The 22,052-nt window shown below is 54.5% G+C and overlaps 1 protein-coding gene across 3 annotated transcripts; it reads left to right on the top strand.

Annotated features, from left to right (window-relative positions):
• The first annotated feature begins 311 nt into the window (after positions 1–311).
• Positions 312–18,474, top strand: LOC122393174 (thimet oligopeptidase-like). 3 transcript variants are annotated; one of them, XM_043388932.1, is made up of 7 exons: positions 312–684; positions 3,735–3,892; positions 7,489–7,680; positions 9,046–9,177; positions 11,208–11,405; positions 13,000–13,769; positions 17,284–18,474. In XM_043388932.1, exons 2-7 carry the CDS (start codon positions 3,755–3,757, stop codon positions 17,852–17,854), a joined length of 2,001 nt encoding a protein of 666 aa, XP_043244867.1. In that variant the 5' UTR covers positions 312–684; positions 3,735–3,754; the 3' UTR covers positions 17,855–18,474. The 3 variants fall into 3 exon arrangements, with proteins under 3 accessions (XP_043244867.1, XP_043244868.1, XP_043244869.1); XM_043388933.1 differs by lacking the exon at positions 312–684 and adding an exon at positions 1,049–1,163; XM_043388934.1 differs by lacking the exon at positions 312–684 and adding an exon at positions 1,067–1,266.
• Positions 18,475–22,052: the final 3,578 nt, after the last annotated feature.

The following is a 22,052-nucleotide window of genomic DNA, read 5'->3' as shown; positions in this document are numbered from 1 at the left end:
TCTTCTCGGCGCACTCTCCCTGCACTTCGAGCTGTGGTCTTTGCGTTTAGCCCTGCTACCTCGGAGGCTGACTGAGCGACACTACGGTCGGTTACCGAAATCCCATTCGGCCTCCTTTGCTCGCAGTGCGCACCGCACGCACGCGATCACGATCAGTATGCGGAGCGGTATCTGCCATAGATTCATCACGGATGCATTACCGCTCCGTTAGGCCGGATACCATCACCATTCCTCGACGAGCCCGGTTGCAGTCTCAGAGACACAAGGTCATGTGAAGGCGGCCAGCGGCTCGGACACCGCCGCGCGGCGGCCACGCGTCCGCGTGCGGCGCAGCGCACCTGTACGCAGCCGGTGCACGCGGTTCCTGGATCGCGCACCCGCTCCCAGCTCCGCGAACGCCGCCACGCCCGAGGCTATTTATCAGAATTGGCCAGTGGCGTGTGCAGGCCACGGTCCGCGGCGGGCTCAAGGCCGCGCGGCGCCGGCCGTGTGTAGCGCCGCTGAAATCGGCCGGCAGCGCTGCGGTGCACGGCGCGGCGCTTGGACCGCCCCTGGCGCTGCGAGCTGGTGTAGTTGGCCTGACAGAGCCGTCCGGTCGCCAGTCGGTGAAGCTGCCGTGCTGCCGGCGGAGTGGTCACGGTCGCAGCGCCGGCGCGTTGTCTCGGGCCAGATTTCCTCAACTCAGTAAGTGTCTGGTTGCGTTTTTAACAATCGTGTATTACAGCAGTAACTTGTGTTACATAATGATGAAGGTATATATCCCCGTTTCATTGTCGCAACATTTATCAAAGAATGTTGATGTGCACTGCGCTATATCCTTTCCTGCAGCTATATTATTGCAACTCATACTGTGCGAAATACTTAAAAAATAGCATTCTACTCAACGAAAACCTTAGTTCTGTTATATCAAGGAATAGTTTTTCTTGTTGTGGGCTCTATGTTGAAAGGCCGCGTAAAGATAAGTAAACGCAGTATTTTTTACTCTCCACGAGCTGCCGAATCAAAGAAATGCTGCCACTTGCGCGGCATTTGTGGATAGTAGGTGACATTTGTGGACGTTACGCTTTTGCACGCATTTTTGTATAGCCGCGAAACGAATTGAATTCGTTGAATTCAAACGAATTGAATCAGAATTGTTTGATTGCGTGTTGAGGCAGCTAACAGTAAGGGCTAAAGCAATTCAGATTATTTTACTGATGGCACTTATCTTTGGTACCAGCCGATGCCTTCAAATGCTGGCTAGGCCTCCTTTTCTCGCCTTTAAATGTATGTATTATCATTATGTTTCGGATCAGAATTATGCAGATTCGGTACCTATGCCGGCGGCAGCCGCCGGTTCTCACGGGTTTAGTTTTGTGTATAAAGAAACTGGTGATAAACTCGTAACTCCGCTTATTTTCATTTTAAAAAGTACATTATGTCATTGACTATTGTGGATTCTATTTTAAGATTTGCTAAAAGCTGCAATATGTGATATTCAGGAACTTGAAGTAAAGTAATAGGTACTAAATGCAAGTTTTTTTTAGTTTCAATTGCCTGAATGGTCTCGTGGATGTCATTTTACCCTTTTCGGGGCTATGAAAAATGCAGCTAATCCCATTTACAGTTTAACCTTTAATAAAACCCTTGGGCTTCTGTAATGTGGCGTGTACCAGAAGTTGTAACACATCTGTTTTTATTTTGTTTTTTTACCAAGTTGAGCTGCCAATGTGTAGCTTTTCTAACTTCTAAGGTCATCTCATAGGTGCCTGTTCTCTTGTATTCTGATGAGAAGCATGAAAAATGAGCATATCTTTCATTATATTGATGATTGGTATCAAGCAATGCTGTCCTATAAATGCATAGGATGTAGCATTCATTTAAGTGTATTTTAGATGCACACTTTTATATCCTTGACTTTGTATGCTCCAATTGCTTTTTTAAGTTTCTTAGCTTTCACTTTATTTGTGTGACTATTTTTAATTCATTTTTTCATGCAACTTTTGAATCCGTGACATTTCTTTATTTCCTTTATAAGTATTGAAGCTTTCCTTCGGGATATCAATAGAACATTTTATCAGGAAATAGATATACTGCACAAAGTGATTGTTGATGTTTTAAGCTTTGCTTCAACATGAAAGCAGACGCAAAACTTGCATGTTCTCTTGCTAACATGGATCAAGTACAATTCTGACAAGCTGTTTTTGCCTGTTATTGGGTCCTCTCTTGTACCTGTCACCTGACTGCCATTGTCCTACATTATTTCACTCATGCAATATGTTATGTGTTAGAACTTAATTGAACAGCTTGTCACACCAGTATATAGTTCCATTTTGGGAATGGCACCTGCCCAACCCACCAGCTGCATGGGAACATCAAATACTACCAATGCCTGTCAAATCAGGCACCTTATCAGTTGACATGTGGCTGCTGTGTGTCCCGGCCACTCTGGCCGTCCGTTAGCCGCCGGCCCAGGTGGCGGCGGTGGCCGTCCGTCCGTTTACCGTTACGGCTGGGCGGGGCCGGCCGCCATGACCGGCGGCAGCACGTGCTCCGCCGTAAACACGGCCGCGGCAGACCGTCCGATCGATCGATCACGTGACTCACGGACCGGGCGGAATCGACCGCCGGCGCCCGTGTACCGGACGGAATCGACCGCCGGCGCCCGTGTACCGGACGGGTGCCCCGAGTCAGCTGCTGGCGAGGTGCCCGCCCCCTCCCGTGACCCGTCATCCCCCTGATTGGGGGTCTGAGCCCAGTGAGAAAACCCAGACGTGAAGATACCATTGAGTAGGTGCTCAACACGTGTTGCATGGGTTTGTAGTTTCGGGCGACTCGCTCCGCTGATGTGGCGGCTGGCTGTCCTGTTAGCTGCCGCGCTGTCCCCGAACGCCGGACCGATCGGTGGTCCGCTGTCACGTGGTCCAAGCCTCCGGGCGTGCTCTGCCGGCTGGCTGTCAGTCACTCATGAATGAATGGATCTCGGCCCCGGCGGCCCGATAACGGCTCTGTCAACAGGACAGGTGTCAGCTGAGGATCGCAGGCGGCGCGGGGCAGTTTTTTTCTCTCTCTGTGGGCGGTCCGGTGCCGTATCCGGCTGGTCGCGTGCTCGGCCGGTGTGCGTCTGACCTTGTATCAGGAATGTGTGACGTGGTTCGCTGCCCTGTCACTGGAACATGGGTTCGGGCCGCGCGGTCGGCGTACTGGTAGATCGCTGTCGTTGGGAATTTTTCCGGATGCGCTTTTGTGAAAGGACTATCTTGGTCGTATCAGTTCTCGGGTAGATTGTAGACCAAAATAGCATGCGTCCTGCCGGCGCAGCGGCGTCGTGCAACCGTTGTCAGGAGAAACACGTTTTGTTGTTACCGTGCATGTGACTAGAGGTGTGCGGTCTCAAATAGTGTTGGATTGGAGGATGGCCAAGAAGTTTTGTTGCCAATCTATTAAATTTCCACTTACAGCAACACCATACCGTTCAAGTGCATCTCCCGAAAGGTGGAATCGGGATCTTAATGACACCAAGATGTCACAAAGTTATGCAAATATGTGGTGAGGGACCCTGTGTGTTTATTCGAGGAATGTTTGGCGGAGGTAATCGCGATCAGTTATATGAGAGAACGAGTGATAGTTATTGTGATACACGATATATTAAGTAGCACTTAAATCAACACCAAAACTTACTGACCACTGACCAGCGACCACGTTATATTTACTTTCACCGATCGCCGGCCGTATGACTAACTGTTCACTCTCAGTCCTCAGATTCGGTTCAGCCATGGCCGGCAGCAATTTGCCCGAGTTTTGTCTGGACTACCGCAAGTACACGGTGGAGATGATCAGTGAACCCACGGCAGCCATCATCAAAAAGGTCCGCAAACAGATGGACGAGGTGGCCTCCGTTCCAGACGACCAGGTGGGTTTCCTGTGTGGGTTTCCTGTGTGGCGAACGATCTTCAGTGTGTGGACTGTGGAGTATTGTGCTTGTTGATATGGCTAAAATCACTCAAATCGATATGAAATTAGAACTACACGTATTTTTCTGGCACTGAAGTGTGTGTGCCACCTAGGACAGAAAAGTGGAGAGAGGACTCGAAGAGAAGACTACGGTTAACTTACATGGAACAAGTAGCAATCACGCTCGTTTGAGGTTGTTGTAATTGCAAAAGAAGATAGTAATGTGTGGACTAGGAATGCTGGACACTGTTTCATGGCCGCGAAGATGAGAAATATGAACCCTCAGTAAATTTACAGTGGGCAAATGTTAAAAAATTGCTGAGCAATTGTTTATTCCCTCCTTTCTGATCACTGATCGGTTAACGTCACCAAAGTGTATGCGTTGATAATCGAGATTTAATTCATTGGCCGGTCGTCCTGTCGAGATTGTGTTGGAGTTTGCTATCTCGGTGTTTCCGCGGGTGGCTCGTGGCCGGTGTGCGGGGCGGGTGAATGGCGCCGGCCGCTATCCCCCGGTCCCGTCCCGTCCGACCGTGCGCGGCGGCCGTTAGGCCCGCGGCCGCCGCCGGCCGCCGCCGCTGCCAGCTTCCTGCAATAACCGACCGCACTTGGTATGCACCATATCAAGGCGGCGGTACGTACGGCGGGCGCCGAGCGGCTGTTTATAGCTGCCCACATAGTACTCGCTGTCCAGGGTTCAAGGTTTGCAGCCGATTGAAGACTAGGGTAGTGAATGAATGATTGGCCTATCGCGGTCATCGGCGGATGCAGTGCATCGCTGATATTGCCCCGCAAACGGGAACGCTCCGCTGACAGGCAACGCGGCTGTTTTGGTGAGCGCCTGTTCGATGTTGAGATATTGAAGGGCTGGTTCCATAAACAGCGCTGCTGAATTAAATTCCTTTTAAATTGTGGCAGTGGCACGCACGTTTATGACTTCTCACATAACGGTCCTGCGACAATGAAGTTCAGCCCTTTCGAATTTCAACTGAGTTATTTGTTAAACTAATTATGGTAGATACATATCGTGCGGAAGTTCGGGGAGCGTTGGGTCTCATTATTAGTCATCCCGCTCACTGCTCGGTGCACAATGCTATTGTTTTGTTTATTTATGCAATATGTATGATACGTCATTGGACCATCCACAGCATCTGTGACTGGACTATCCTTAGCCAGATTGTCTGCATAGTCTGTGGTCGCCTACCTGGTTTGAAATAGGATACAATTTTCAGCCGCAAGTACCTACGTCCCAGTCGGCCTTAGCTGTGGACGTAAGGTGTGCTGCTGAGGAGGTTCCGCCACGAGACGTAAGGTACTCCACTGTAGATTTAAGGTACTTCACTGTAGATGTAAGGTACTCCACTGAAGACTTCAAGTGTTCCACTGTATGTAGACGTAGGGTACTCCACTGTAGACTTCAAGTGCTCCACTATGGACGTGGTACCCGCTGTCCACTGTGGACTGGGCGCTCCACCGCGGCCACACTGTGTTGATCTAACCGTCCGGCGCGGTCTGCGGTCAGCCTATCAGCGTGAACGGGCCGCAATGGACCCATCCCGAATACCGGCGGCCGGCCGCCGGCGCCTGTGGTCGCCGCTGACGCTCGCCGCGCTGGGAACGGGCGTGACTCGTGGTATGTGGTGTTTGGCTCCTGCTGGGAGCGGCGGTCGGACCGCAGCGCGGGCGAACACAGCGACTCTCCGTGATCAGATCACGCCACATCACTGGTGTCGGCTGAAAGCCCAGGCCCTTAGCCCTCGCTCCGTGGTCAGGTCGGGTTAGGTCAGGTCACCACTCACCGTTGACCCCTGCCGCAGTCCAGACTAGTTCTCTGCATCTGCCCCATATGGTCCCCGTTCAGGTCGGCCCATATGGTCCCCGTTCAGGTCGGCCCATATGGTCGCCCTCCTCAGTCGGTGTCCGTCAGTTCGGGGCGCCGAACAGCGATCAATGACCAGCCTCACCATCGGATGTGTCTTACACGGCCGGCCGACCAGCAGGTGGATCCTCCGTAACGGCTGTTTATTTATCCGTTACTATAATCGTGATGTGGCCGGCTGGGCGCGGGTAGAATGCCGCTGCTCTATTTAGATTTAGATCCGTGATCGCTTCAATGAATGCAGTACGGTAACATTATTTCTATCGACAGGTTGGCGAGTTTGGTCAAATAAAAATCCTCTCACGTATTGTATAATGCAATGCAATGAATTCGTGCCGCGTGCCGCGCCCACCGTCTGTCATGTGTGATTTATGGAACGTTCGACTGCCGTCGACTTGATCGGTTAGCGTTTTATTATGTTTATTTTTCAACCGGGCACCCGGAGACGCGTTTTGTCACTGAGCCGGCCCCGATCCTTTTTTCGTGCGTGGTTTGATATGAGTGGAGTTAATTTGGAGGCTCAGAATGGGGTGTCGCTGGTTTGACCGGGTTTTTATCATAGTGCTGCGCTAACCCTCGTTCGCCAGCGGCGATTCGACGGTGCTTGATGGTTCCACTGGTTCTATCTTGACTCGAGGCCAGTTTTACCAAGAGCAAAAAAATGACCAACTGCGCATTTTTCCCTTCAGTCGCCCCAAAGCCGTACCTATAGTCGCCCCCCCCCCCCCCGATGATTTGAAAAATAAGACTAGCCAGCCTTCTTTATAGGTATGCTTTCACATCAACGGTTGTTTTTTCTCGTGTATGCTTTAATTTGGGAGAGACATTAAGAAATAAGAATAGTTACGTAGCTGACGATTTTTCTGGTGGTAAAACTGGCCCCTGACCTTTTTCTGCCTCGTGTTACTAAATGCTCTGAAAATGACTTTCGGGTAGTCATGTTCTCGACTTTTTTTCTCCTTTAAAGGAAAAGGGCCACCTTCGTGAAATATGAAGATATCGTTGTTTTTCATTTTGACATTATTATTTTTCATTTTCTTTTTAAAACTGGTGCCATAAGTGCACAATTCGCGAAAAAGTATTTAAAACTATTTAACATATTGGTACTATGTTGATACTCTCTACGGCACCTACTGTATGATGGCATAGCGATGACGTCACACTCAAGCCAATCAGCGTTCAGAAGACAGACTCGTCAGATTGTGTCAGATAAGCTGATTGGTTAAAGCTGAGCTGGTTGGAGCTGATTGGTAAAAAACCAAAGCCTCGCCGCGGGTGGCTGTATTGTCGGATAAGAACGCATTCCTGGGATAAGGACGCATTCCTGGCGTATTTTCTTTTAAAATTGCCGATAACTACGAATGGAGGCCGAAATCGGCCCCGTAAGGAGATAGACAGATAGGTTTTCGGACACGGGCTACAAGATGGCTATCTCAGTTTCAATCCCCATGTTAAAGGTTGCCCTTTTCCTTTAACAACCCTTCAACTGGCTCTTTTTCTCGCCTCGCAGCTTACTTTTCCGCCCGTGTAATCGACTCTGCTGCTGGTCCTGCTCTGTACCGTTTATACCGGACCGACTGACCCTGTTGGCTACCGTTTATATTGACCCAGGACCGGCTGCCGGACCCGATATCCGGCCGTGTCTCTGACCCCATGTCCCCGCGGTGTGTCCCCAGCTGACGTACGAGTCGGTGATCGGGCGGCTGGCCGACATTGAGACCGAGCTGGACACGTTCACCAGCTGCCAGGCGCGCCTGCCGGCCGCCGCCGCCACCGACAAGGCCGTCCGGGATGCCGCCAGCGAGGCAGAGAAACAGCTGGAAAAGTTCAGCATCGAACTCTCCATGCGCAAGGACATCTTCGACAAGGTGGGCTGCGGCCGGGCGGGGCTGAGTGCCGTGGCCGGGCCGGGCTGGGTGCTGTCTGTGATCGGGGCGGACGGGCCGGGCAGGGTGCTGTGGCCGGGCCGGCCGCCGGAGGGTCCAGCCGCGGATATCCGCCGCCGACCGGACCGGACCGGGTGTCTGTTGATGCGCGGTGTTTACGAGCGGCCCCGGGCTCCGGCGGCCGCCGACGGGCCGTGAATCAGAGCGGCGGAATCCGGTATCGATGGGCGCTATCGGCCCCGCGAGCGCCGCCGTGGGCCGCCGCGCGATGGTGAGCAGATACCTACCGTAATGGCGCCGCTAATTATAATGCTGGCTTGTGATACAAAAATGAATTCCAGTTCTCGGTAAAACGCTGATGGCATCATCGTTGCGGTCCGTCAACTCGTTCCTGTGAAATTACGTAGGCCGTAATGGTCGAAGAGTTTATCGTTGCGCTGTCCAGACGAGCGACGCTGCTCCTCACCCGACACGCTTCTTGTTTACCGAGCGGGAGTCCTGGACTGGCTCTGCGGGCCACACGACCCGCCATTCATTTAGAACGTGACGGGAACTTCTGCGCCGCTCTGCCACGGCGGGCCCAGATAACTTCCTCTGCTCCCCCAAACAACCCGGCCCGGCCCTAGATAACCCCTTCCCGCCAGCCCGGATGATCTCGGTCCTACCTCACCGCCACAGACAACACTACATACCCAAAGAATTCCCGCAGTTTCTCCTAAATAACTACCACCGCCACTCCAGATAACTCCATAACTCATCTCATCTCACTCATCTATAATAACTCATCTACCATTCCCGCTCCACATAGCTTTACAACCGTCACGCAATAACTCAGTTGTAACTCCCAAGAACCCGTAACAATCACCATCTCTGTTTCCGTATCCGCTACTTCCGCTACTTAACGCAATTGGTGAGCGACGTTACGCGCCTTCCTCGGTTGCGGCGGCGCCCGACGTGGCTTGGCCAGCTGAGACGACACGCTGTTTTCCCGTCGAGGGTGGGGCGGGACGGCCGGTGTCGCACGGCCCGCTGTCCTCCCACCCGCGTGGGTGGGATAGGGCGTCGTCCGATATGGTGCGGCTTCCTGTCTCCCATCGCGATCGGGGCGTGACGGTCGGTATGGCACGGCACGGGCTGTCCTCCCGCCGCGGGCCGGTGTCCGCACCGACCGGTGTCGCGCGGCGGGGCGCAGACGGGCGCGCGGCCGCGGCGTCTGGCCGGGCGTTTATGGGGTGCTCGGTGGGCCGTTTATGGACCGCCTCTGGTGGGGTTTATGTGCGCCGGTCCGCCCGTGTGCGTTCCCCGCTGAGACTGCGGTTTGACGCCGATCGGTGACGTGTGCCGCAGCTGGTGGCCTACAGGGATCAGACGGACCTCGGCAGCTTACACCCACAAACCAAACGCTACGTCGAGAAGCGGATCCAGCGCGGCAAACGGAACGGCCTCCACCTGGACCGGGCGACGCGTGACAAACTGCAGGTGGGTACACAGCTCCTTAGTATGGACAAACGACAGCTTAAGCACGGCAGACAGACTGCCCGCGACACACTACAGGTGGGTCCGCGGTACGCACAGACGGTCCGCTGTACGGACAGATGGACAGTCAGGGCACGGACGTCATGTAGACGGTCCGGGACAAACTGCAGGTAGGTCCGTATGGGCAGACGGACTGGGCAGTGGGCACTGGCAGACAGACTACCGTAAAGTGGGGCTATTTGAGACAGTATTTAAAATCGCTATAAAATGAAGATCGTTTGATTTTGGTGATATTTTTGCTCAGGGAGGTGTGGAATCGAGCAGTAAATCGCCTGAGCAAAAAAAAAATTAAGCATAAATTTTAAGTGGTTTTTATTTTATAGCAATTTTAAATACTGTCTCAAATAGCCCCACTGTCTCAAATAGCCCCACCTTACGGTATGGTGATGGTAGACGATCTGGGCACTGGCAGACAGGCTGTGGCACTAACAGACGGACTGGACACGAGACTACGTTTGATTGGTTGAGCCCCACGAAGGTGAGCTAGCTAGAATGGCGAGATCAGAGGGAGCCAAAGTTACGTATCTTATTTGCTCCCGGGAGCAAAATTTACCCAACAGCATTGTGACTACCGGTACCTAGAAGTTTAGTTTATGAGTACCTGCGAATTTCTGTTTTAGATGCTCTCGTGAAGATAGTGATTTAGCTTATTGTTTGTGGGCTGTTCAGCTCCACTTGATTTACCTGCGGGGCCTCGGGCTGTAAGCGATGGGCGATCGAGCGCCGGTCCAATGGGCTGGTAGTACCGTGGTATGCGAACACTGCACTTAATGAGATGATACGGCTCTGCACGTGTTTATGGGCCGGCACACCCATACAGTAACTCTGGGGAATAGCCAGCTTTATCGGTCCTTGGCCACGTCTTTGTGGGTGAGTATTATCACCCGTTATTGAGATAGGGATCACACATGTGCTGGGCGCATGCACGCCTCACCTCTGATTTATGGGTAAATTTCTGATCTTGAAGCCACGGGTCAATCAGGCGAGTTGTCAAACTCGGAACGTCAGATGTCTATCGAGCTGATGGACCTGGTTCGAACGTCAGTACGGGCCAGGTCCATATTTTAGTAAAAAAAAAAATGCTGCCATTCGATAAATGGCAGCATTTATCGAATATCAGCTGCCAAATCACCGCTAGGCTGCGCGTGCAAACTTCTGCCGTGCCTTTTACGGAAAAGCGCTTTTGAGCAGAGACCATGCTTGCACGCAGCTGTGGCTAGTTGATTTGATCAATTGCTGATTCAAATTACGAATACTGAAACGCATATGGTTTGACAAATTCATGTCATCGAATTTCGAGTTTCCAGCATTTTTAATCCTGCGTAAATTAACGAGCGGTACGCCCTTTATTTATGCAAGAAGAATATCGCGCACTCCCTCGCAGTTGGATCGAATCGAATTCATATCCATCCGCTCACTGGTGTCCCAATTTACCTTGATCGGTTCACAGCGTGACCGGTGCTGCATCCCAACATTCCTGTAAACTCGCTGTTTATGCAGTAAATGCCTCATTGCGTGATCACTGAATCACCACAAACGTGCCGGTCGATGTGCCGTTCGAAAGAAATGCCAAACATGGAAGCTGCTCGCAGTTCCCGTACGTGCTATTTTTGCTTACTGCATGATGCGAATTATGGCAGACATGAAGCCCACGGTCAGCCCCAGCGAACGGTTGAGCAATGCTAAGAACGGTACACAAAATGGCACTTATATGCTACGGTTAGACAGGCCACACGTGCGGAAAGTATGCTGGATTCTCAAACCTCAGTGATGAGCCGACATCAAATCATATCATCAACGAGTGACCAACCTAATGATAGGCAATATTATATGGTTAAAATAATTCCCAATCAAATAGCGATGGGCCTGCACGGATAAATAGATCGCTGACTTTTTCACAGTGAAATAGGTAGACACCTAATGTCGAACATCGTTTCAGCTGTTTCCTAAATACCTCACCGCCGTGGTTTCAGGACCTGCGGACGCGCATCTCCGAGCTGACGATCGAGTACATGAAGAACTGCAACGAAGATGACACGTGGGTGCCTTTCACGGACGCCGAGCTGGCTGGCGTGCCCGACACCTTCCTGCAGAGCCTCGAGAAGACGGACGACGGCCGGCGCAAGGTCACCGTGCTCGCGCCCCACTTCATCGTGCTGAAAAAGTGCTCGGTGAGTGCCGATGGGGGACGGGAAGGGAGAAGGGAGGGAGGGTGCTGGGCGTGGGAGCTGTGTAGAAGTGTTTGTGTGCATCGGGTGGTCTGTCAGTGTATGACGGGGCTCTGAGGTCAAAGGAGTTCCGTGGTCCCGGGTCCGAGTGGCAGCGTAAAGTCCCAAGTTCAGGCTCGGCGATGTGTTCAATAGGAGGCGTTTCGGTATTTCACAGGATGGCAGGAACACGTGCGGTACTCTACCGACATATTTGGGATGCTCGGTGGCTGTTGTAGCACAGCAGCCCCTCCTGTCGGTGTTGTCACATTCATTGAACAGACTGCGGCTCTCCGGCGGGTGGTTACCCTGACACAGGTCACAGGTGCCGCCCCAGTAACCGGTACCGCCGCCTCCCCGTACCTCCGTCCGGTGTGGTTCCCCTCCGCGCCGCGCGCCCACAAAGCCAGGTGATTCGCCGAACGGCGCCGGCCGGCAGGCTGCGTTCGGACTGAAAACTGTGCGCCCGGCCGGCGCCGGCAGGCCATGAGATCACCGGCGCACTGTGTCGTGCGGTTTTGTGAACGCCTCTGCACGTCATGCTTCTGGCTAGCTCGGCGCGCTAACCAGTTCGTGATATCGACCAGAGCTCGTTATTGTGATGCAATTTTATTCGGCCACTCTAAGGTTTTCCTCGAAAGTCATGTAATGTCCTTGTTTTCGGGACGTAACTTTTAAAGGGGCTCATCGTTCCTGGAAAACTACGAAATCCGGTCGTGCGGCCGGCGGAGCGGCGATAAGTGCATTACGGCCGGACCGGATCGGACCGCTGGTGGTCCAAATCGGACCGATCGCGGCGCCCGGCGCCCGGAAAGTCGCCGTGTCGCTGCAGCGGGCCGCTGACATGCGGTCATGTCGCGAGGATCCGCCCTGCGCGCGCGCGCGCGTCACTCGCGGCCGGGAATTGCCCGATTTGGAGCGAGGCATGTCGCTCGGCCCACGTCACTCGGCCGGTGGTGCCGCCGGCGGCCGGAGCTTCTCAATGACCGGAGACACGTTCAATATGTACGATCGCCATAGCGGGCGGCGGCCGGGCCGGCGGCGCCGCGGTGCCATTGAGCCGGCTCGCCGCCGCCGACGATGCTGCTCTAATCTGAGAGCTTTACCGTGTCTGAGTCGCCAATATTTATGTGGCGGGCGCCGGCTTGAAAGGCCGGCCCGGTGGAGAAGGTGATAACGCTGTGACCCCCGGTACCGGTCTGCGAGCCGTCACAGGCTCAGGCCTCAGCTGTGACCCGCCAACTTCCCTGTAACCATACGCCGTAAATAGTTACTGCACAGACGTAAAAATTTGGCCATTATTTATCGCCGGCATGGCCTAAGCAAATGGCAGACGTGTGTGGCAGGAGTGTTGCAGATGCACCGCGCTTCCATTCAGGGATGTGAAATGATGGGCTGCAGTAAAAGTCTTCTCTGGACGGTCTGAAAGCGTTTATGGATGACTGCGCTCGTTGCTGGACGGCTGTGCAGTCTGCTGCTCTCTGACCCGTCTCTGAATACTCTCTCTCTCCCGGCCTATGACCTGCCTCTGACCCCTCCCCTCTCTGCCTCCCGACAGGTGGCTGAGACGCGCAGGAAGCTGACACACGCGCGCGCCGCTAAATGCATGAAGTCCAACACACCACTGATCGAGGAGTTCGTCCAGTACTTTCACCAGCTGGCCAACGTGCTCGGCTACCCGACCAACGCGCACTACAAGACCGAGATCAAGATGAGCAAGACGCCCGAGACGGTGTCTGCGTTCCTGAGCGACCTCAAGGAGAAGCTGCAGCCTCTGTGGGCAGAGGAGCGCCGCCTGTTCCTGCAGTACAAGGAGGAGGAGTGCGCGGCGGCCGGTGTACCGTTCGACGGCCAGATCCACGTCTGGGACGTCTCCTATTACAGCGCCATGGCCGAGGAGCGCAAGTACGCCGTCAACCACGAGGCGCTGCGCGACTACTTCCCCGTGGACCGGGTGACGCGCGGCATGTTTCAGATCTACGAGAGGCTGCTGGGACTGCGCTTCAGCGAGCAGCCCGGCGCCGAGGTCTGGCACGAAGACGTGAAGCTCTACCGCGTCCAGGAGGCCGACAGCGGCCAGCTGACCGGCTACTTCTACCTGGACCTCTACCCGCGCGACGGCAAGTACGACCACTTCTGCGTGGACTCACTGCGCACGGGCCGGCAGCGCGGCGACCACTACGAGCTGCCCGTCTGCGTCATGCTGGCCAACTTCCCCAAACCGACGGCCGACAAGCCGGCGCTCTTCAGCCACGAGGAGGTCGAGACCTTCTTCCACGAGTTCGGCCACGCCATGCACTGCATCTGCTCGCGGGCCAGATACACAATGTAAGTGGGCCGGCGCCGCCGCCTCCCTCCCTGCCACTCAGGCCCGGCTGGAGCATGCCATTTGGGGAGCTAAGGCCTTATAGCAATCCAGTTTTCCGCATGGTGGGGGCGGGTGAAAATGGTTGGTTCCACTGAAGTGCCAGTTTGACGCGTTTTTTCCGTATCCATGCTGGTATATAAAATATGTCCCTGGCACCTGGACTCCGAAGTCCGAACCCCTCCCGTTCTCTCTATGTCGCTGCTAATGACCAGCGTGCCGGCTTCTGTACCCACGCTGAACCCATTACCAGGCCCCACCTTCGCCCCACCCATAACGTGACTGCTTCGATATGACGCCATTTTATATTCGGCCGCACGGTGGTTATCGGAAGACGACACGACACGCCCTTGACGACACGGGTGTGCGAGTTCGATTGGGACTTTGGCACAATGAATTACAATTATTAATATGTGCGGCAGCCTTGCGGAACAGCACGCCTATCGCGGCGTTGGTGACGGATATTGTGCAAAGGACCGTTTTTATTTGCATTAATCACAATGACACTGGAGCTTTAGGGCTTTGTAGCGTGCACGGCCTGCGTTTTTATCGATGCTGTCCTATTAAAACCTGTTCCTTTGCATATCAAAGTTTCAATTCTTAAAGAATATCGGCTGCTTGTGAAGGGAATCTTAAAATTAATTTTGATATCAGAGAGAATGTTAAAACAGCACCCGACTTATATGGCAGAACAATGCCAGGATGTCTCGATTACTTTCATCGGTCATTTGATGTTCATTGTTTAGTAAGTCCGATTATTTGATAGGACGAGGTGCCACTGGTCCCTGTATCTTTTTGTAGGCTGTTCTTGCTGATGCGCTGCGGTACATACCGCGAATGACGCTCGGTAAATGTTGATAGTATAGTGATAAGTGCTGGTCATTTTGACAGTCTGTTGACCAAATAGCCGGGATCTTTGACCGAGCTCACATTTTGCGTATGTTTCTTGGAACGGCAGCGTGCGCATTAGATGAGCGGTTACTGGCGTTCTCCAGAAACTGTCGACGCGACAGCGCTGTCGGCTGCGCGGGGCCAATGCAGGGCATGCCAACTTACACGCCGTGCCTGCCATTGAAAATACTGAGAAAGATGTGAAAACTGATACGGCTGTTACCAGTAATCAAAGGTCGGATGGCACGCGAATAAGTTGGTCCGTTTCGTCCCTCTTGGGGGGGGGAGGGGGGGGGGGGGCTATTCATAGCCTTTTCTGCAATAACTTCTAAGCCGCTTATCGTATCGACGCCAAACTTTAATTATCTTCGGCTGCATCAATTTGACTCCTTGTGTCAAACATGAACTTCGTAGCTACCATAGGTCGGCCGGAAATGACGTCAGAGTGACGTCATGTTCGGCCGATTTCGACGCAAAACATTGAACCACGGCAATCGCTCCCAAGAGCTCAGTTTTTAAGCTAGATCCAATTTCTTTGCATGAGAGGACTCAGAATAGACTGCGCTATCAAACTGCTATCTTGGATTTTTAAAATTATGGGAATTTTGAAAATTAAAATTCACAATTTATATTTTTATCTTTTTTCAAAAGTGTTGACTTTTCGAAAAACCGGAATATATGTGATAGAATACATGCGTATGACTAACTCTAGCAGGTTTTAGCCAGATATTTTCAGAAATGGCCAAGTTATACGCATTATAGCAAAAATTTCACAATTAAAAATTTTCAATTCAATTTTTCAGTACGTATTTGACATTGTACACCAATATAAATAGCACTATCGTGTTCCTGAGCTCAAACTGCATCCAATAGACACATTTTTTGTTGAAAAAATTTCAACTTAAAAATTTGACCCTTTTTGACCTGAGAGTGGCCGGACCTAAGCTAAATTCAACTCAAAATGACCTCGAATGACATAAACGACATCGAATTCGAGATCTATGGCCTAAATGACCATAAAACATGTGTCACGTGACCTACGCATGATATAAGATTTCCGTGACCTGTGATGACCTGACCCTGACCTGAAAATCAAAGTACAAGTTTGGTACCCTCAGGGTATCTAAAGCCTCTGCTCACGAGTGTGTAAACCAAAAATGAGCCTGATCTGACTTGCAAGACGACGGCCAGAGCCTAAAATGTGAACAAGCCAAACATCGATAATTTTTACTTTGACCGACCTGTGACGTCATCAGTGACCTCGAGGTCAATGAAATTAGGTTTCGCTGGACAGTTTTTCCGGGGCTATCAGACGCCGTTTGAATTTTGACGATCGGCCCAGTAGTTTCGGAGTTAGAAGGGGGGGGGGGCTATGAATTACCCCCCCCCCCCCCCCCCAGTAGGGCGCGTTATACGCAGACTCCGGTGGGGCGCGGGTTAAAATTGTTCCGTTAAAAGTAAAATGTACTAAAAGAATTGATAAGTTTAGTTTCGGTATTGTTCCAAAAGCGCGGCTTTGTTCCGAACCCTGAGCAAAGACGGTTTATTTATTTCTGAATCTATGAGGATTCTCGAGCACGCCACTGCTCGTCCGCCGAGTTTCGTTCACATTAATCGCTGCTGGTTTGCTGGAAGGTCTGGGGACGGCTCCGGCCGGGGACGGTGCCGGTGGCGTCACCCGCTATCGGCGTGTTGCTCCCGCCGCCCCGTCCTGTCCTGTCCCGGCGGCATGCAGCGGGCGTGTCGGCGGTACCCTATCAGCTCGCGGCGGCGGGCGGGCCGGCCTCCGACCGCCGCGCTGTGTAGCGGGCCGCGGCCGCGTGCCTCCGCCACATCCGTGCACGGACCGCTCGTATTTGGCGCTGCTACGTTAGTCGGACCAGAGGTGCCGCTGTCCTGTGCCCGTGTCGCGCCTTATCGCACCGTCCTAATTCATGTCGGACGTTTTTAGGCACGTAACGTAATTCACTTTGCTGTTTGTTGGGTATCATGGGCATCTGGCAGGACCACGCGAAGCCGTTTTCCTGCTGTGCTCTGAGCGTGACCTTTCCTGCGCTGTTGAAGGTATCTGGGGAAGGCCCTCGTTCGTGCTAATTAAGACCGCTCTGTTTCCTGATAGTAACGCGAACCGTATTTGGAGATTACACGTGTTGTTGTTTCAAACCTTGGTGTTTCGCTGACCTTACCGGGCTCGTGGCTCACCGTTAACTACTTACTTACCCATGTGGGTCCGTCACGTTTGCCTTCTACCGCACGGGACATGCTTTTTTAAAAGGCTGACATTGTGCTTACCAATGAACTACAAACATGGCTCGAACACTAACCGGAAACACTCGACACGATCTGACCTGGGCGCTCTCCGCTGTTTCCCACCTGACGGGTGGCTGATCTGACCTTATCACTCTCAGCCACCTGCGGGGTGACCTGTCGTGACCTGACCGTGCTGAGACACCTGACGGGACCAGAAGTGACTGGTGTTCTCGCCTGACCTGACGGCGCTGTCCTGCCATGTGACCTGCCATGACCGGTGTCGCCTGCCGGGTGACCTGACCTGCGCTAACCGCTCTCTCCCCGTCGTGCCGCCAGGTTCGCCGGCACCAGTGTGGAGGGCGACTTTGTGGAGGCGCCCAGTCAGATGCTGGAGAACTGGGTGTGGGAGCCCGAGCCGCTGGCACTCATGTCGGGCCACTACAAGGACGGCTCGCCACTGCCGGCCGACCTGCTCGAGACGCTGGTGCGCTCCCGGCAGGCCAACAGCGGCATCTTCAACCTGCGCCAGGTGGCGCTCTCCATGTTCGACCAGATCATCTTCTCTCAGCCGCAGTCGGACACGGCCGAGATCTTCCGCCAGGTGTACAAAGACGTGACCGGCATCGACACCATGCCCGACACCAACTTCGCCGCCTCGTTCGGCCACATGGCCGGCGGCTACGACGCTAATTACTACGGCTACCTCTGGAGCGAGGTCTACAGCGTCGACATGTTCGAGGCGCGCTTCAAGAAGGAGGGCATCCTGTCGCCGGAGGTGGGCCGCGACTACCGGCGCTGCATCCTCGAGCCGGGCTCCACCATCGACGCGGCCGACATGCTGCGCAACTTCCTGGGCCGCGAGCCGAGCCGGGAGGCGTTCCTCAGGAGCAAGGGCCTGTCGGTATAGGCGGCCGGCCGACCGGCGCCCGCCGCCGCTGGACTCTAACCAGGTCTGAATACCTCACCGGGCGACTGCGGCGCGCCCCAGACAGTGTGTAGAGTTTGCAGTATTAGTTCGTTCCGCCGCGCGCCCGGCGCGCGCGCCGCACCCTGTTGTGCTCGTGTTCCTGAGAGCCCCGTGCTCGCCAACTCTCCGATGCGGCTCTCTGGAGCCGACGCCAGAGCCGCCGAATTTTGTGGCCAACGCGCGATCCACACTGACCCACAAACGCCTCAATGAATGCCTGGGACGGCGGCGGCCGTGTTTGTTAGGGAGGTCGCCGGGCCGGGCTCCCCGGGCCGCCCGTGTTGTGTGTGGTGCAGCTGAGTGCTGGCTGGGAGACGGCGCCGGCCGGCACGGTGCGCCATTCCACCCCGCTCGGCGGGGCGCGCTCCCCCGCTGGTCGGTTGTCGCTGCGCCGATTTCTGGTTGTGTTTTACCTGTTTGCGTGCGATGGTTGCTGGTTGCGGCTGCTGAGCGCACAGAGCTCGATAACTGAATGGCCGCCCCGAGCCGTCACTTGTAATACCACGGGGCGGGGCTGCGTGATGCTGCAGCACCGAAAATACAGAGACGCATGCAGTGTTGCAGACGGGTTTGGCTGAGGGCCGCGAAGGCCGCCTCCTGCGCGGCGGAGGTCGGCGCCGGGCGCCGGGAGGAGGCCTACAATTAGCCCATAACACGGCGCGGTACGGCGCCGGCTGGGTGGCGGCTGGGCGGCCGACTCCCACCTGGCAACGGACGGCTCGCTGGAAGGCTGTCTGCGCGGCTGGACGGCCGGCCGCCGCTCCCCGGCCAGTAGCTGGAAGCAGACGTTCTCAGCGCTCCGGTGCCGTAACGGCGGCGGCCGCGGTCGCTTCTCGGTAGACCGGCCCGTCGGCCGCCGACGCGCCACGAGATTACAGGGACGCCAAATAGCGGCCGTGATCGATGGCACAACACGGGAGTAAAGTCCGGCCGGGCGCGCCGGCCAGAGCCGCCTAACGAGCGCCACTTCGCCGAAAGGACAAATATCCTTCCAGAGAAGTAGTCGTAGCGCAGCCTGCCGACGGCCGCCGCCACATGCAAGCAGGCCATGCGAGCAGCGCCCGGCCGCTCCGAGCCGGCGACTGCAACAAAGAGCGGCACAGTTCGAACTTCTCGGCTGAGAGCCGGTCCGGGGCGGCGGAGGGGGCGGCCACTCCGTGTGAGGTGCGCCGCCCGGTCATGGAGAGCGTGGTCGGCGACACGCGACCGGAGTATGTCGGGGAGGTCAGTCCACTGGCAGCGGACGGTACCGCCAGAGGTGCGTTCGACATGCCGGGCCGACTCTGGGAAGGCTCGCGGGGCGTGACAAACCTCACTTCGAGCGTGACTGGTGTGATCGCCCTCCGAGAAACGGCCGAGGGAAGGGACGACAGTCGGTTATCGTGAAACGCTCCGGAACGGTGGAGGGCGAAGACTTGCCTGCCGTTTTGATGGGAAGAAATGGTAGCTAGAAAGGCTTTTTTAGCAATCGAGTGCGCGTACAAAAACATATTATCTTGTGTCTGCTAGCAAAACAGGTACAAATGGAAAAGAGATTCAATACCAGGATAGTGTGTGTTCATTTCAACTTGCAAGTGTTAACTTTCACTCTGGTGAGCAGCCTGGACGTAGAGACTCGCAGTTCAATTAGAAACACATCGGCTTTCAGTAGACGCCACGTCAGCTCTCAGCTGTTCGGACTGTGCATATTTACGCTGCTACCGAGCCGACATTGACGGACTGCGCGCAAAGTAAGGTCTGATCGACAGGTACGGTTGACACTCGCGCTAGTTAGGCCGGCTCGTATACGTTAGGTAATGCCGCCGTCGGATCGGGCCCCGATCAACGTCTGATATTGGTGCAGGGTGTGTCACCGCCACAAAAACCTGGCGGCCTCGCGGCTCGGCCGGCGGAGCCCCGTGGGCCTCAGGGGCCGCCACGTGCAATCAGTGCCGGCGTAATGGGCGGGGCGGGACGTGCGAGTGTGCCTTTCGGCAGCATCGTATATACGTAATCGTCGCCACAGACACTCGAAAGTAAAAGGCTCGAAATTCGAAGTAATTGTCTGAATTACATTAACAGCGAAAATACGTTTAGCTATGAATCTACCAGCATACGAGAACATGCAAAACATTCACTCTTCCGTGGACGGCCAACGATAGTATGAATAGCCTAATTTGAAAGTGGGGAATGCATGCAAGTGATAAGGACCATGCTTTCCAAGGCTGGTTAGCAAACATGGAAGTCGGTCACTTTCCGGGTTCAACAGGCATATCTTATGAGCAAAACCTGACATCACTGTCAAAATGGTTCATCACTTTTCGCGAAGCGTGCTTAAATTTACGGAACACAAGATAACGTGTTCCGGATTCCACGGAATATGATTGTGAAGTTATAACAAAAGGTATCACTCCTGGGGCCGATTACACGTAGTCAGTGCAATTGACAATTCAGCAGAAAATTAACAGCAACTCCGTGTGCACCAACAAACCGGCTTGACAACAGCACAGGGCCGCGCGACTCGGCGGAAAAACGCCGGTCGAAGGCCGCCGTGAGCCGGGAATCACGGCTAGCGGCCGAGCATGACGTAAGCCAGACGAGACGTTCTGTCTGTCTGCACCGCTAAAAGTCGTGATCAAGGGGTGATGGCCATCTCATCATCTGGAGGTCGTACGGAGCCAGCCAGCCGGCCGGTGCTATCTGCCTCATATCCACAATCTAATCACAGCAAAGTCCGTGGCAACAAGCAACCGGCTGTCTTCAGGAACTGCTAACGAGGTGCGGCAAGTCCAAAATAAAGTTCCAGGCCAGCCCCGACAAACATCCCTGACCAGACGTGTCAGCAGAGCAAGGCGGTCACAAACACAAACACAGTGGAGCGAACCGCAACACGGACACACAGATTACTCACACCTTCATGTCGGGCGACCAGAGACGCGGCCGCACGGCTGTCACACAAACACAGATTTCCTCGTTCCACACCTCCCGAACACAGAAAAAGTGGCCGCCGTTCTGCCAGTCATGGCAGATCGGTGGTTTTTCGCCCCCGATGGCCGCCACAAGGTCGTGTGAAGCCGTCAAAACGCGACCGTGTCCAGTCGCGCTCCGCTCGGCCGCTTCCCTACGGTCGTAGGTTTGATGTCCGTCCCTTCCAAAAAGTGGGGTCGCCACGCCTGGGAGCGCTTGCCCAGGCCGCGGAGCGAGCCCTCTGGAGACGGTGGGATGGTTCGGCGCGCTGCAGACGCCCAGACATGTCAAATGAAAGAGTCTCTGACAAAGGTGTGACTGAAGCGAGTTAGACAGATGCACACAACGAAAGTCACGATGCGGTAACTTGACGGTAGCTGAATTACCCACAGGTTAGTGGCGAAATTATATCGTTTCACTGACGTACTCATGACGACGCGGGTCGGGTCAGATGCGATCTTACGGTCAGCGAGAAGAGACGTTAAAAACTTAGACGTGCGAGCATATCTCGCGCACAGCACCTTTGCCCCACAGACCTGTCCCAAGAACGTTTACCGACGGGCCACAACTGCACCCGTCACATGGGCACGAAACCAAAGGAAGCATGCATCAAAATCATGGACATATTGTGTCGTAACAGGAACCGCAATTCTCCACATCGAAGGAAATACCCGTCCGTGAACCCAGTCAACTGGCACGGGCGTGGGACGGGGTCGGCAACAGCCTCGCCGTGGAAAAACCGTCCGATTAGGTACTCGTCCGTGGTCGATGGGGCGACGCATCATGTCATCAATTCACGGTGCTTTTAGCTTATCGTGACATAAAAATACCACCAACGAGGAACGGGGCGCGGTCAGGTCAGCGGAAGTGTGTGCGCGATATTCCGTGGCTCTCTCGTTACTGTGTGTACGCGGCGGGCAGCCTCTTGCCGTGCGAGTATTTTGCTCGACGAAAGGGTGCAGGCGGGGCCAGGGCGGCCGAGGCCGGCACCGCGCGCCGAGCCTAACCAGAACTAATGGCCACCCGGGCGCACGGCCACTTGTTCAATTTGACGATGATGAATTGCTGTGTGAAGCCACGCCGCCGGTTCCGGCAAACGGCGGCCGCAGTGACCGTGCGGAATTTTCATGTCAAGTGAATGACGGCTTTCCTTCCAGTTCCCGGAGCGGCCGCGCAGGCTCCACTGGGCCGG

The sequence above is a fragment of the Amphibalanus amphitrite genome, unplaced genomic scaffold (assembly GCF_019059575.1).
Source record: "Amphibalanus amphitrite isolate SeventyFive unplaced genomic scaffold, NRLGWU_Aamphi_draft 000520F_arrow, whole genome shotgun sequence".
NCBI classification, from domain to species: domain Eukaryota; kingdom Metazoa; phylum Arthropoda; class Thecostraca; order Balanomorpha; family Balanidae; genus Amphibalanus; species Amphibalanus amphitrite.
This window is presented reverse-complemented; position numbering and strand designations above follow the sequence as displayed.

What these genes read in the sequence shown, in the direction of transcription:
- LOC122393174 (XM_043388934.1), top strand. Translation starts at nt 1,197, where the DNA reads ATGGCACTTATCTTTGGTACCAGCCGATGCCTTCAAATGCTGGCTAGG. An exon ending in TCGTGCTGAAAAAGTGCTCG is followed by an intron (nt 11,406 to 12,999) that starts GTGAGTGCCGAT and finishes GCCTCCCGACAG; the next exon opens with GTGGCTGAGACGCGCAGGAA. An exon ending in TCGCGGGCCAGATACACAAT is followed by an intron (nt 13,770 to 17,283) that starts GTAAGTGGGCCG and finishes TCGTGCCGCCAG; the next exon opens with GTTCGCCGGCACCAGTGTGG.